The sequence below is a fragment of the Anopheles merus genome, chromosome 3L (genome assembly GCF_017562075.2).
Source record: "Anopheles merus strain MAF chromosome 3L, AmerM5.1, whole genome shotgun sequence".
In the NCBI taxonomy this organism is placed as follows: Eukaryota; Metazoa; Arthropoda; class Insecta; order Diptera; family Culicidae; genus Anopheles; species Anopheles merus.
In genome coordinates this window covers 35,316,590-35,330,553 of record NC_054085.1, presented here as the reverse complement: position 1 = coordinate 35,330,553, position 13,964 = coordinate 35,316,590, and the positions used below count along the sequence as shown (strand labels likewise).

The 13,964-nt window shown below is 41.8% G+C and overlaps 1 protein-coding gene across 1 annotated transcript in view; it reads left to right on the top strand.

Moving 5' to 3' along the window:
- LOC121598732 (serine/threonine-protein kinase par-1-like) overlaps positions 1 to 13,964 on the top strand; it is a 38,016-nt gene that overhangs the window by 18,482 nt on the left and 5,570 nt on the right. Inside the window, 6 exon segments of the mRNA XM_041925971.1 lie at positions 67 to 337; positions 415 to 542; positions 634 to 811; positions 2,278 to 2,703; positions 6,953 to 7,050; positions 7,909 to 8,023. Of these exon segments, the coding sequence (XP_041781905.1) occupies positions 67 to 337; positions 415 to 542; positions 634 to 811; positions 2,278 to 2,703; positions 6,953 to 7,050; positions 7,909 to 8,023 (1,216 nt within the window).

Sequence of the window (13,964 nt, the reverse complement as noted above, 5' to 3'; positions counted from 1 at the left end):
CGCGCCCCCCGGGGCTCGACGGTATTGCCATGAAAAATTTAGAAATCTTCCAACGCTTCATTACAGGCGTCGGTCCAACGACGGCCGTGGCCGCGGCCGCAGCTGCCGCCGCCGTCGGTGCCGGTGGTGGCGGCGTGGGCGGCGGCGGCGGTGGTGGCGCTGTTGTCGGCAGCATGGCAGCGGCGGGCGGTGGCGCCGGAACTGGCACGGTGGTGGGTGGCGGTACCGGCGGCGGTACGGCCAACGTCACCGGGAACAGTGTGCTCGCCGGTGCGACCAACAACCACAGTTCGGGCACGGGCGGTAGTGGCGGCGGTGCATCTGAAAGAACATCGATGTAAGTATCCTTGTGGGGTTGATGTGTCTTTAAATGGTGTGTGTGTGATGCTAATTTTCTTTTCCCTTTTTTTGCAGAAGCAGTAATTTCAAGCGTCAAAATACAATCGACTCGGCGACGATCAAGGAAAACACGGCACGACTGGCCGCACAGAACCAGCGACCGGCTTCGAGCATAACTAAACCGATTACCTCGGTAGACAACTGTAAGGGAGACTCGAAATGGACACTTAGCACACAAAACCACGCTTTACCTAACGACAACTCTTCTTCCCCTCTTTCTGCACCACTTTGCAGCATCGATCTCCAGCCCGGCGAAAGCGCGTACTACCAGCAGCAGTACGAGTACCAAGTACGATCCGAGCAACGGCTCCCGGACAGTAGGCCCCAGTGCCGGCCTAATGCCTAGACGGTCCACGACGCTGTACGAGAAAACGTCGTCCACAGAAAAGACAAACTCCACCACGGATCCAACGTAAGTTTATCCATGCGGCGCTCATGCTGTGTGGAAGCGCATCACTTCAAAAACACCACTCACGATCGTCGCGGTTCAGCTGTTGTAGCATTTCGATCTTGCCCCCTTTCACTTACTCTCCCCCCATCGCCCCTTGAATATCCTAATACACGTATATTCGCTCGTGTGTTCGCAGCCTTTGCGCCGCAACGGAACTGAAAGGATTGATGAAGGGGATTCTACCTAGGAGGGAAGGAAAATGGCAAAACAATCATCCTTCAGATTCGTTGGCAGCGCACTTCCGTTCCCGGTGTGGCTTCCCGATCTCAAACAATCACTGATTGATGGGCACACAAAACACATACACACACGCGCGCAATGTAATACACCCGCCTGTGTGTGTGTTTTTGTTTGTTTTTTTTTTGTCCATTGTCGATGTTGTTTTACCCCTCCCAGTTCTTCTCCTGCTCGCCAAAACAATCCAGAAGCACCTTGAAGCAGTGGCTTGAAGTGTTTTCATTTTGCACCATTCGGTTCCATCAGGTTCCGCGGATGAGAATTGCGATTGAAAGTGGGAGCAGTGGGGAGAATAGAAAGTTTATTTGATTTCCTTAGTTGCGTGCGTGTTTCAATTCAGCCGGGCCAGGATTTTTTAACTCTCTATCTCTCTTGCTTAGGATAGAACCGTTTTTCGAGGATTTGTTGTTTGTTCACTGTTTGAATCCTGTTTTTAATTTCTATTGTAGCGATTTGACTCCTTTCGTTGGCATCTTTTTCAAGTTTTTTTTCTTTGTTTAAAATCAAACCTAGATAGAAGGAAAGATATTGTAACACGAAAACTTGTACAAACTACTACTTCGCTTCGGTCTGGTTTGGAGCTTTTGTTTCACACGTTTTTTTTTCTCTTGTCCTGTGTGTTTTCCAATGGGTTTTGAGGAGGTTTTGCTTTCTTATTTGATCGTTGCGTTGTTGTTTTAAATTTTCCGTTTTGATACAATGAATGTGTTCTTCTCTTGTTTATAGTTTCATTTTTATTCGGGGTTCAGAGCCTATATTTACATCATTCAAAGCGTGTTCACACTATTGGCATATCAAAACCATCATCCATCAGTATCATTACCATCCACATGAAAAAAAACAATTGAAATTAAAATTCACCCATAATCCTGATACATTTGTTTTCTCTGTTTCTCTCTCTCTTTCTCTATTTCTGCTCTCTGTGCTCCTACTACATATACAATCGGCGATACGACAATTCTGTTTCTCTCTATTTCTCTCCATTTCTTTTTCACTCACTCTAATACTTTCATCGTACACCAAATTCTTTACATCGACGAATATAAATTGAACGCAATTTGCGCGCTCTTCATTGTGGTAAAACAATTTCATCAACAACAACACAATCGAACAAATGCCCTCTATGTGTGTGTGTGTACTTTCTCTCTCTCTCACCTTCCCTTTTCCACCCTCCATACTCGGCATTATAGTAGCAACAGTTTCGTCGCACCAATACCCGAATTCAACCGTGGCAACTCAGCATCGGCAGCTACTAGTGGTGCGGGTAGTGTCGGTGGTGGTGGTGGTGGCGGGGTCGCCAACAGTGGCAGCGCTAACACCACCGGCACGGGAACGACCGGGGCCACGACCGGTAGCACAGCTGGCGGTGGCGGCGGCGGCGGCGGCACCACCACCACTGGCACTATGGGCGGCAGCGGTAGTGTTAGTGTTGGCGGTGCTGGCAGCGTTACCGGTGGTGGCAACGGTGGTAGTAACGTTGGAGGAGGCGGCGGCGGCGGCGGTGGCGGTGGCGGCACCGGTAAGGGACATGTCAAGAGTGCATCCGTCTCCAGTCCCGGTCCGTCTGCCGACAGTACTACCAATAGTGCCGCCACGAACGATCCCCTCAGACAAAGGTATAAAACACAATGTTCTCTTCTCACTCTCTCTCTCTCTACTAGAGTTGTTGTTTCGTTGTTTTTACTCTTGTTTTCGTTTTACGGTTTTTGCGTTCTTTCATCGCTGTTGTTTGCTCGTTTTTCGCTGACCTGTTTCTCGAAAAACAAGCTGCGTGTGTACATGTGTACTTTGGTTTTTCTTTCATTTTCTATCTTAGTACCGAATCAATCGATCAGTTTTCGGATCTTTTTGTTACCTTTTCTTTTGTTGTTTTCGTTTAGTTTTGAGTTTTTTTGTGCATACAAAAGTTGTACATCTTTTTTCACTTCATTGATCATGTCTTGGTTTATCATCATAACACATGTCACAATGGCCACCATACGCACTTTTATCCATTTTGCGGTTTTGCAAAAATGGTTCCTGATTTTGCTTTTCGTTTCGTTTCCATCCGGAAACATTCCACCATTTGTTTGAATAATTTTGCATAACTTAACCAAAAAACAAAACTTTCCACCCGACCTTTTTTGTTATCACCCCTTTCCTTCTACCTACCACACCTTCCTCCTATCACCACCCATTCTTCATTGAGCCGCGGGAAACACGTTATTACAAACATATTCGTATTCGTTTGTGTGTTTGTGTGTGTGCGCCTAACATCTTTGGCTTTCTTTTTATTATCACACGGTTTGTTCAATTTGATTTTGAATAATATGCTCTCTGTACCGTCGTTTTGCGTTGATTCTTCTTGTACCGTTTTTCTACCATTCTGTTCCTCTTGCTCTCTCTCTCTCTCTCTCTCTCTCTCTCTCTCTCTCTCTATTCCTTGTATTATGTACGCTTTCTCGAACTGTGTACGTTCTTGCGGAAGGTTTTTCCCTCTCCAACATGCCAAATGGCGCAAATCTGTTCACCATGTACCAGTTCAAACTTTCCTTTCTTATTGGATCGCTTCTTAATCATCTCGTTATTGTTGTTCGATTATGTTTTCGTTTTAAAAATCATCACACATTTTTACAGATTTTACTTTTTATGTTTCAAACAATCTTTCACTGGTAGCGCTTGGTATATACATTGAGAGATCGTGTTTCTTATCCATCATATCTTTGTGATTCTCTTTTTTTCTTTTCCATCGAAAATTGAATCATGCCCTCCGCGCACCGGGGTCGGATTTTTTGCGCCACTTCACTTTCCGTGATGAATATACCAAAACCAACAACAACAACAAAAAAACCCGCAATAAATCCCGAAAACATATAAACAACACATTAACTGTGTACCACACACACTACCATATCCCCCAAAACCGTCAATCGGCTGGTGGGTGGCCGATTTTTGTCTTTTAATCACACTGCACACTTGCTAAACGTGGACCATTCTTACGTTCGTTGTGCTTCGTGGTTCGTCGTTGGTGGGACTCTTACCGAATTCCCTTATCACTTGGCCATTCTGCGAAACACGAACGAAAAAAATCCACGTTGTTCCATGTGTGTGTGTGTATTGTACACTGTAAACTAAACACAACTAAAACCACCCGAATGAATCGTAACCACCACTTTCGTAATCGCTAATACTCGCGAACCACACATCACCACAACTTTTCGGTGAGTCCACTACTTCCCTAAACAAACTCTAAACTTCGCTGGGTGAACGATGTTTCTTTTTTTGGGATAATCTTGTTTATTCCTTTTCGGTTATTTCGTTACCGTTGTGTTTGTTTTGTTTTGGTTTTTTCGTTACTACGATAACTTCTTTACTACAACTACTTTTTCGTTGTAATGTTTCAACTTTTCGTCTTCTTGTCTTATTGACTTCCACTCTCTCTCTCTCTCATCTCTTTGTACGTTCAGTTATTCGTTAGTTCACGTTTCTTTCATTCCTTATCATAGTTTGTTCTCTTCTGCTGCATTTCAACTCTCTAGCTTCGCTTCTTTTCCTCGACTTCCTTTACTTTTGGTCGGATTGTTTCGCATCTCATGCTGCCATTTATTGTTGTTAGCTGTGTTGTTTTGCATCCACTCGTTTTTGCTGTGTTATATGCATTACATTCTCTTTTTTCTTCTTTTTTATCGTTCCATCGGTATTACCATCGTTGTTTAGTGGATCTTTTGCGTTCAATTTATTTATATTCCTATCTTTTTAAATCGACCGATCAGTTTTGTTTTAAATTAGGGTGTTTTTTTTGCATGTTTCCGTAGTTTAATATCTGTCAAGTAGAGAAACTATATTCAAATTCGATTTATTCTATGGAAAAACGTAAACGCACCTGCAAAAATACACCACCTACTCTCACTCTTTGTAATAGTTCACCCCATTTCTTTCGTGCGCGCTGTTTCTCTCCGTCGTTTCTTTACGAAGTCTCCGCACAAGCGATAATGCCATCGCCTATGCATTAATGAAGCGTTCGTTTACTTATTCCTACGTCATCGCTATAATGGATTCGCCTCTTAGCCAGACGCGTCCTTGCCGACCTTTAATAGTCGCACCAGAGGTTGTCGTTTGACATACGACTTATGCATAGACTGGTCGAGGATTGGATCGATTCCTTACTCTCCCCCTGCCTGCTCCGTCCAAGGCGATGACGTACGTCGGGACGAAGAAAATTATACCATCCATCGCCAAGGGTAATGAGCGCTTCGGTCTTAAGCGGGATCCAACTTGGGAGCTATTTATAGAAAGCTTTTCGTCCGTTTTTTCCCCCCTATCGCTGACGCGCGTCATGTGTCGTTACACAGTTACTGGCCAGCTTGTCCAGCGTTTGCGATGCCATCGATGAGAGAGGGCGACTCTGTGCATGTACGATTGAATAATGACACACAATTGAACGTTTTTTTGTTTTATTTCATTGAATTATGTTCCTGTGTACAAATATTTGCATGGAAAATCGCTGTGCATGCTTTAGGATGTTTAGCATCTGAATGTATGATAGATCTCTTTCGTATCCTTTATCCTTATCCTGCTTCACCATTGAACTCCATCCAATCACCAAATAAGTGCGTTTACTGCTCAAGTGTTTGTCATATGGAAAATCGATACAAGTATGACACACCTAAGCTCGCTTACTTTGATACCATTATTTTCCTATTTCTCTCTCTCTCTCTGTATATGTGTGTGTGTGTGGTTTGCATGTTTGAAACATCTTTCCAACATGCACAAATGCATCCACTCTGCACCCTGTACGAAGTAAAGATCGTCCTTGTAACGACTAGGCTTACATTCGTCGCTGCGAAAATCAACAGCTTCGATGCGTGATTGCCCCAGTGCGATACACGGCTTCTCTTCCTTTTATCCTCGTTTGAAGGAGGGAAGAAAGGATAATCGCTCTCGCGCACACAACGGTCATTAATAGACGCTTTTTCTCTTCCATCGTAACGGTTCCGTCGGATCGTGCCCATTTCAATTTATGCTTTCAGTTATTGCGGTTTTGTGTGATTTCGTTTTTAATTTTTGTTCGTTCATATTCGGCCTGCCTTCCAATTTGCTTCGAATCGAAAGCAACCCCAAGCCCACAAACACGACTTTAATTTGTCCTACCGTTTATTTCATGTTTTTTTATTTATTTTCTTTTTTCTTTTCATGTCAACCATCATCCCTGTGTCTCCTCCCGCGTACCTACGTGTAAAATGTGTACCGACTTTTCTGGCTTCGATCATTAATGTTCCCATCCTTCTGCTGGTGACCGTTGATGTGTCCGGCGCGTGTTGTGTGTGTGTCCCGTTTGTGACAAACACATACTTACCCCTCTGCGTCACAATGCGCACTTCGAAATGTGCCCGTGCTTCTTCAACGCGTCGGCGAACCAATACCAATACTTTCCATGATATTTTGAAAAAAATACATTTTTCTACACTTTTCTCTTTTTACTCTACTGTTTTCCCCCCGAACAAAAAAAACACTGACACACTTGGTTGTTGTTCTGTGTGTTGCCAAACGTTTGCATGTGCGCTCGTGCGCCATCTCTCTCTCTCTCTCTCTCTCTGTCTCTCTCTCTCTTCGGCTGTGTATTTACATCCAACTCTCGAACCGCTCACAAAACCACCTTCCCTTCTCGTTGCAAATCATGCCAATCGATGGAATACATTCTTGGCCCACATTCGCTCCCTCAATCCATCCTACAAAACCTTCCTCCAACCCATCCACACCTTCACAATTGTTCAATTTTATTACATATCTTATCTATATATAAATATTCACACCTCAAATACACACACAATCACCGTCCTTACAACACAACGTTACACCTTCTTCAACACACACCTCTATACACAGCATGGTGAATCGCAATAGTCTTACACCAGCCGTTAATTCTTCCAGACAACCGGTTGCATTTCCCAGGAATGTTCCATCGCGATCGACTTTCCATTCGGGTAAGTGTGTAGTGTATGTATGTGTGTGTGGCATAGTGTAACCTGTTTTACTGAGTTACAATATCCAGCCTCTCCTCACAGGCTGCTACTATGCCCCTTCCCTTCCTTCCGTATCGATGTAGCTCCTTTGCATCTCTGTCCTCCAGCTGTGTTTCCTCCTGCGCCTGTCTCTGTGTTTTTCGATGGACCCTTTTTGTATGAAACCAAAACTAGTCAAACCCTCAATATATGATGTTGCATATTCTTCCCATGTAGCGAACCTCTTGCTATGCATTTTATGAATCTACAGCTTTTTAAAGTGTTGTTTTAGCTATCACTTGGATGCGACTATACTAGCATTTCCTTTCTTCCAGTAATAATGACCAGTTTTAAATCGATTTCATGTCGTTTCCGATCCTTTAAAACCCTTTCTTGAATAAAAACTTCTCTGTTGAGTATCGTAAAAGTCTAATTGCCGTTGAATATAGTAAACTAATTCTATCGCTTTATTTATCAACTGTTAATAGTTAATTTCTAAATAGAATCTGAATACTGTACCTCTTCTATCTCTCATTTAAACGATTTTCTGTTTAATTATCAGATGAAAAACTTTTGTTACCTTAAGTATTATTTCTCAACAAAAGTAAACAATCTAAACAATCTTTTCATTTTAAAAGGAATGTAACACATGGCGGGTACACAGAGGGGGTTTTAAACGCGCAAAGGAGTTTCTCCTGGAACGGGACGGGAGAACGATGGGAAGGGCGTTGTAGTAGCGTACTAGCCCAGCGGCCGGATTTAAAGAACCACTTTTACTAACATTCATCTTTTACCCACTTTCATGCGCAACTATTCCTGGATGGATACGCAATAATGCAGGACAAACCAGAGCCCGAAACAGCACGGTATACGCCGGAACGGGCGGGAACGTCGGTGATTCGCCACACTCTGGCAAGACTTTCTTGCAAAGACTTACTACCAGATTTAGCAAACGGTAAGTACCCCCGTACCTGCGTTCTCTATTTTGCGTCTCTCCCTCTCTCTCTCCCCGCCCTTCTGTCTCTCTCTTTCCCCCACTCTTTGTCTCTTTCTCTCTATCTCTCTGGTGCTCTCTTACCTCTGTGTGTATGTGTTTTTCTTTAATATCCCCTAGTCTGTCTTTCCTTTTCTGCCACCTGCACTTTCCTATTTCCTTTTTTTTTCCTCAAAATATATTAAAAACACAGTGTTGCGTTGTGTATCTCTTTCCTATTTCCTCTTAATAACCTCCCCCACCCCCCTCTGGACACCTTTCTTTTTGTGCCCCACTGTCGCTTTTTGGCTTTTTGCTTTTCACTTTTCTAAATGTGTGTGTTTTTTTTTGTGTGCCGAGTTTCCTTTTCTTTCATTTTATGTTCGTTATGTTATCGTTTTTCTATGTTGAGTTGTTAATTTGTATAGTTAGTAGCGCTTCTAACGTTCCTCTCCCCCTATTTGCATTTGTTCCTATTTAGTGTTTGTTTTCCTTTCGTTCTCTTTATTTTGTTTGTTGTTAGTGGTTTAGGGGTGTGTAATCATGTTCCCATAACAACTGTTCACGATTTCTTGTACAGAAAAGGTTTCTTGTCATTTCGTTTCGATACTTTAAACTAGCCACCTCACAGCCAATCATGTCATCCTTTATTAACTTTCGTTGTTCATCTGTTGGTGTAAATTTATTGAAGTGATTCTTTCGTGTAATTATTGTAGCTTATTTTTTAAATTGTAATTAATGAATAGTGTACTAATGCGTGTACTATTTACCATGCGACCCGTGCGAGATTAGCACACTAACAATTTATAAATCTTTATTTGTAATCCTGTTGTATACGTCTATCATGAATGACGATCGTATTCTACCGTGCGTTGTTTAATATGTCGTGCGTTGTGTCTTATTAAATAGTGCGGAAGTTTTGTGACCATATTTTGTTCATCTTTTTTATTATCTTCTATTTTACTGTTACTCTGGTACATAAGAAAACCGACAGGGAAAACAGAATAGTATTGTTGTGCAAGTGCACCAGCCACTAAAGCTCTGTCCTGCAAAACGTTAACATTCGTGCTCCAAACCAAACACAAAACAATAGACCCCGTAGACTTTAGTTTCATGTTTAGTGATATTCTTTTCTACTTTCTCTCTCTCTTTCTCACTCTTCTTCTCAACTTTATCCGTTTTTGTTTGTTCTGTTTGTGTTTTACCATCCTTCTCCTTTACTCTCTCTCTTTCTTTTTTTTCATCTTCAATCCCCACCCCGGGGGGAAGATTCCTGTTTACTTTTGTGTGTTTGTGTGTTTTACGTTTCGTTTTGTTTCCCTCGGGAAAAGCTCACATTATAATGCTATTTTTGTATTGTTTTTTTCTTCTTTCTTTTTTCCTCAATATTCACTCACTTGTTTTTCACCTTTTCAATGGCGAAACTATGACACGGGTGTCTTTCTCTGTATGTGTGTGCCTTGCAAAATGCACAATAAAATACGGGTACTTCTACTACTGCTACTGCTACTACACAGCTTTAGGGCATTCCACTTCAAGGATACATCGGAAAAGGACTAAACCGTGCCTGTGTGAATGTGTCCGGGGGACAAATAAGATGAGGAGGGGGAGAGTAGAGCACGAGGGTGGAAAACACAAAGGGTGGGTGTACCGGTCTGGTAAAGAAGACACGATGTTTGCGATGTTCGAGTAGTTTTTCCACGTCCGTTCAATTGAACACATACTAATAGTGAAGTAGTTTTGCTATGTTTTCGGCTTTTGTTTTTTTTTTTAAAGATCGTTTCCCTCTTTGCACCGAAGAAGGTATTGTATACGAACAATGCTGCACAAGCACTTGCCGGAGTGCTGGCAGCCAATTTAGCTATTAGTAAGGGCTAGACAACTGCAACCGAATGTCGATGTTTGGGGGTGGGACATTGGCAAAAGCGGGATAGGTGTAAAACAGGACAAGAAGTGAGTGGAAAAGAGGGAAAATAGTAAGCAAAAGACAACGTAGTAATGTTTTATGAATCAAGTGTAACTTGTTTGTTGGTAGAGCAGAGCGTTGTAGAGATACACCAAAATCGGTTTTGGTACATGATGATAAGAAGCTTTATTCATTAAGCAGCTAGTAGAGGGAAGAAAGGGGAAAGGGTGCACAAAGACAGATGAGGGATGAGCAGGAAAGGCAGAAATGTGCAGCCAACTAAACAACTAAACGAGCATAAACCTAGGAAGAGTTAGCGAAATTTAAAAATCGTCAATAAAACGTTTACAAGACATAAACAAACAAACAAACAAACGTAAGAAACAAATTGAAGTTATCAACGATCAATCATAGATAAGCTCGTTTTCTTTTTCTCTTTTTCTGCTCGGATTTCATACCCAGACACAATTGATACTTCTTCTCCTGCCCCATTACCTTCTTACTCCATTTCTTGTGCCCTATTCGGTCCTGTTCGGTAACACTGTTTCGCAATTGTTGCACGTGTACGTGTGAAGTAAGCTAACATTCTTTGTTTTTTTTTTATTAATTTTCCCCTCCTAAATTACTTCTTCATTTGATTAAACACGAGGTGATTTTCCAAACTTACGCCTTTTCCTCCATTTTCCAGTGCGCAGCATAGCGCAACATTTCATCATTCATCTTCTGCTGCCAATGTTTCTTGTTATTGCGCGGCTGCTGTGTAACTTGTTTGTGTATGTGTGTCAGTGTGTGTGTATGTGTGCTATGTCCCTTATCGTGTATCTCATGCATACATTAACCTGCTTGCATCGTAATCGGGCGCTTATACATCACTTACTTCTTGTACGTCACTTCAAGTGGCAGTTGCTGTAACAGAACGACCATCCAGTGCACAATTGGATTACATTTGCAATCTTCCATTTTAGGACGCCTTTATTTTTACGATAACCCTTTCAAATGAGTTTTGCGCTGCCAGGTTTTCAATATTTCATTCCTTTTGTTTTCCTTTCATTTTCATGTTCAGTTTCACTAATGATGTTTGAGTTATTTTTGTTATGTTTCCTTTTCTTACATTATGTTAAACATTTTTTAATTAACATTTACAACATTATAAAGAAACGAAACGATTTTGCATGTGTTGTTGTTGATTAAGATACAATAATATGTTTTAGAATTATAGTTTTTGTTTGGATTATTATCTTTAGACAAAAAGTGGTAGTTCCTGAAATGCATTTGATGTTGCTTTGTATGTTCGAGGGAAGTGTAGTTGATAGTCAGTACAGATAATTTAAATCATTAGTTATTGTAGGGAAGCAAATTAGGATGTGTTATACTTTTACATTTACGTTTTTATGAAATATATATTTAAAAAAAAACCTTTTCATTGAACGGGCTCTCGTAACACTGTCAAAATTCTAATGAAAAACAAATACCTCTTTAAAATACGTATGGAAAATTGCATAGAGTTTCCTCGTTAGGATGTTGCTCCTCGTACTCTTTGGACACATTGTGCAGTGCGCTAGTCGTCTCCTTCGTCACACTCTTCCCAACCAACAATCTTCTTAAAAACCAGCAAAAAAACCTTTAAAATGATTTTGTTACGCCGATTGCATAGCTTAAGGCGCAACTTGTTCGCTAGGGGAACCAAATATTAATGTCATGTTTTGGCATTTCTCCGTTTCTTTTTCTCATTTTTGCTCGCTGTTTTGTACAACTATTGTGCTACCATCATCGAGTGCTATATGCTCCATCTTTATTTGCAGCAATTTTATGGCTTTTTTAGTACTCAAGTTGGCTCCAATTGTCATAGAATATGGGGCTATCTATAGTTAATAGCCGCTTAGTTAGTATATCAAAATCACAGTTGACAGTAAGGTTGGAAGGTTGCAAATGGAAGAGTAACTATCGCTCATATATCGCCTCTGCCGGAGATAGAATCGTTGTTCGATACATTCAAAATTCTCCATACTTTCTCGTACTTTGCTACATAATACACACAACACACACATACACACACACATAAATCACGTTGGTTTTGTGCCATCATACAAAAACCACCCCAAAAACCCACACCACCACCTTACGCCGCCACCCATTTCCAGCGCCGCCTCTCCAAATGTCCAGCCTCTCCCATTTCTTCTGACGCCCCTCTGCCCTACCCTACCAGCTAGCCCCCTCCTCCGTTCTTTACCTTGATTTTACTACACAATCAACAAAATACGATAAAACAGCGCAGTGTGTGTTTGTTTCAAAAAGTTTAAATACTATTTGTTTCTTTCTCTCTTCTCTTCCACACTCTCTCTCTCTCTCACTCTCTGTCTCCGTTTCTCTCTCTCTATCTCTCTCTCTCTCTCTTTGTCTTCTACTTTCTCTACTTCTAGGCTCAATCAGTAGAGACTGAGATTGTGTGTGTTGTAATTAGAGGAAAGGGCAGATACAGAGTACACAGATTGACAGTTTTTTTTGTTTTTTTTTTGTTGAGGAAGATTTGCAAAAACGAGAAAAAAACTAAAACAAACACAATGTGTGCCACAGCATTAGAAGCAACATATAAGCAAAAGGCAAAAGTTAATCCAATAGATCAAATCTGGAAGGAATGTTGAAAGAACAGGGTTGTTTGAAGATTGATAGAACAAACAAGATACAGAGCTAATGGAGGAGATTGTATAGAAGAGCAGAGCATTGGTGACTGCAAACTAAATTTGAATTTTGTACATTTTTTGGCAAAAAAAAGAGCACCAACAACACACAGGCGAGCCATAATTTGCACACATTGAAAGCATTATACCGTTTTATGGCACACCGAGAGAATTAGCATCAAACACCACGTCTTTGTCATCCGGATTGCATATCTTTAGGCGTGTTCATTTCGTGTGAGGATGTTGCAAGCATGCTAAGAGGATACTCTACTGTGCGATAGATGTTCTGTATGCAATCTGTGTATCGTATTGCGCCCGTACGCACGCATGCCATGCGCTGTGTTGATGGGCTTAATGGACACATGTTTGAAAGCCATTTAGGACTCGTTACTCGTTACTCCACAATCATTCCAAGCAATCAACAGGCATCAAGGCATTATTAGTGTGTGAATGTTTGTGTGTATAGTCTGTAAGGGCACGGGACAGAAACACTTCAACTTCAGTTTGCATGCTGTGTGCAGCAGGAGGAGAGGGATCCTCCAGCGCGTGGCCGCGGAGAGGGGAGAGCGGCAGGGACAGGATCTCCGGTACCGTGTGTACGGAGTCAGTGGCCCCAACTTCTCCTCCTTCTTCTACTCCTCTCCCTTCGCTCTACTACTCAGATTTCCCGTTTGGCGTGAAACGACTGACCTCTTGAGAGATGTGCACGTGATTCTTAGCTGTGTAGCGGTGTAGTTTTAATCCTAGTTTATTCCATTTTGTTGTACATACACGCGTAGTTGAACGAACGTTGGTTAAAAATCGATCCCGACGCAAACAGGAGTCAGGACAACAACAATGCAGGAGGAGGAGGAAGAGGAGTGGTGTTGAGCACACGCGAACGGAGGAGGAGTGGTGTTCTGTTGTACAGTAAGGATGTTGTCTTATGGAGGAAGTCGTTTCCTCATACTCCTCCAGTAAGCGTTTTGCGACTCACCATACACACACACATACATACACACTCACTGTCTGATGTTTGACTATTCACCCAGCGCGTCCCCCTGCCCAGCTTCGGTAGTATGCTGCGTAGTGCCTAGGTAGTACTCTCCTCCTAACTGGTTTTGACGCGAAAATTGTTTCCTTTTTGTGTTGTGGTTTTGTTTGGAACAAATCTGTTCAACACTGCGTCGTTTTGTAACGATTCCATCTGTTCGTAACATTTACAATACAATTCCTTTCCCCACACAACACTTCCCTTTCTTTATCTTGTTTTTTTTATTTATTCACTTTTGTTTTAACTATGTTTTCCAATTAAATTATCTTCTTTAGTAATTGCATCGTTTTGTTTTATTTTTTCATT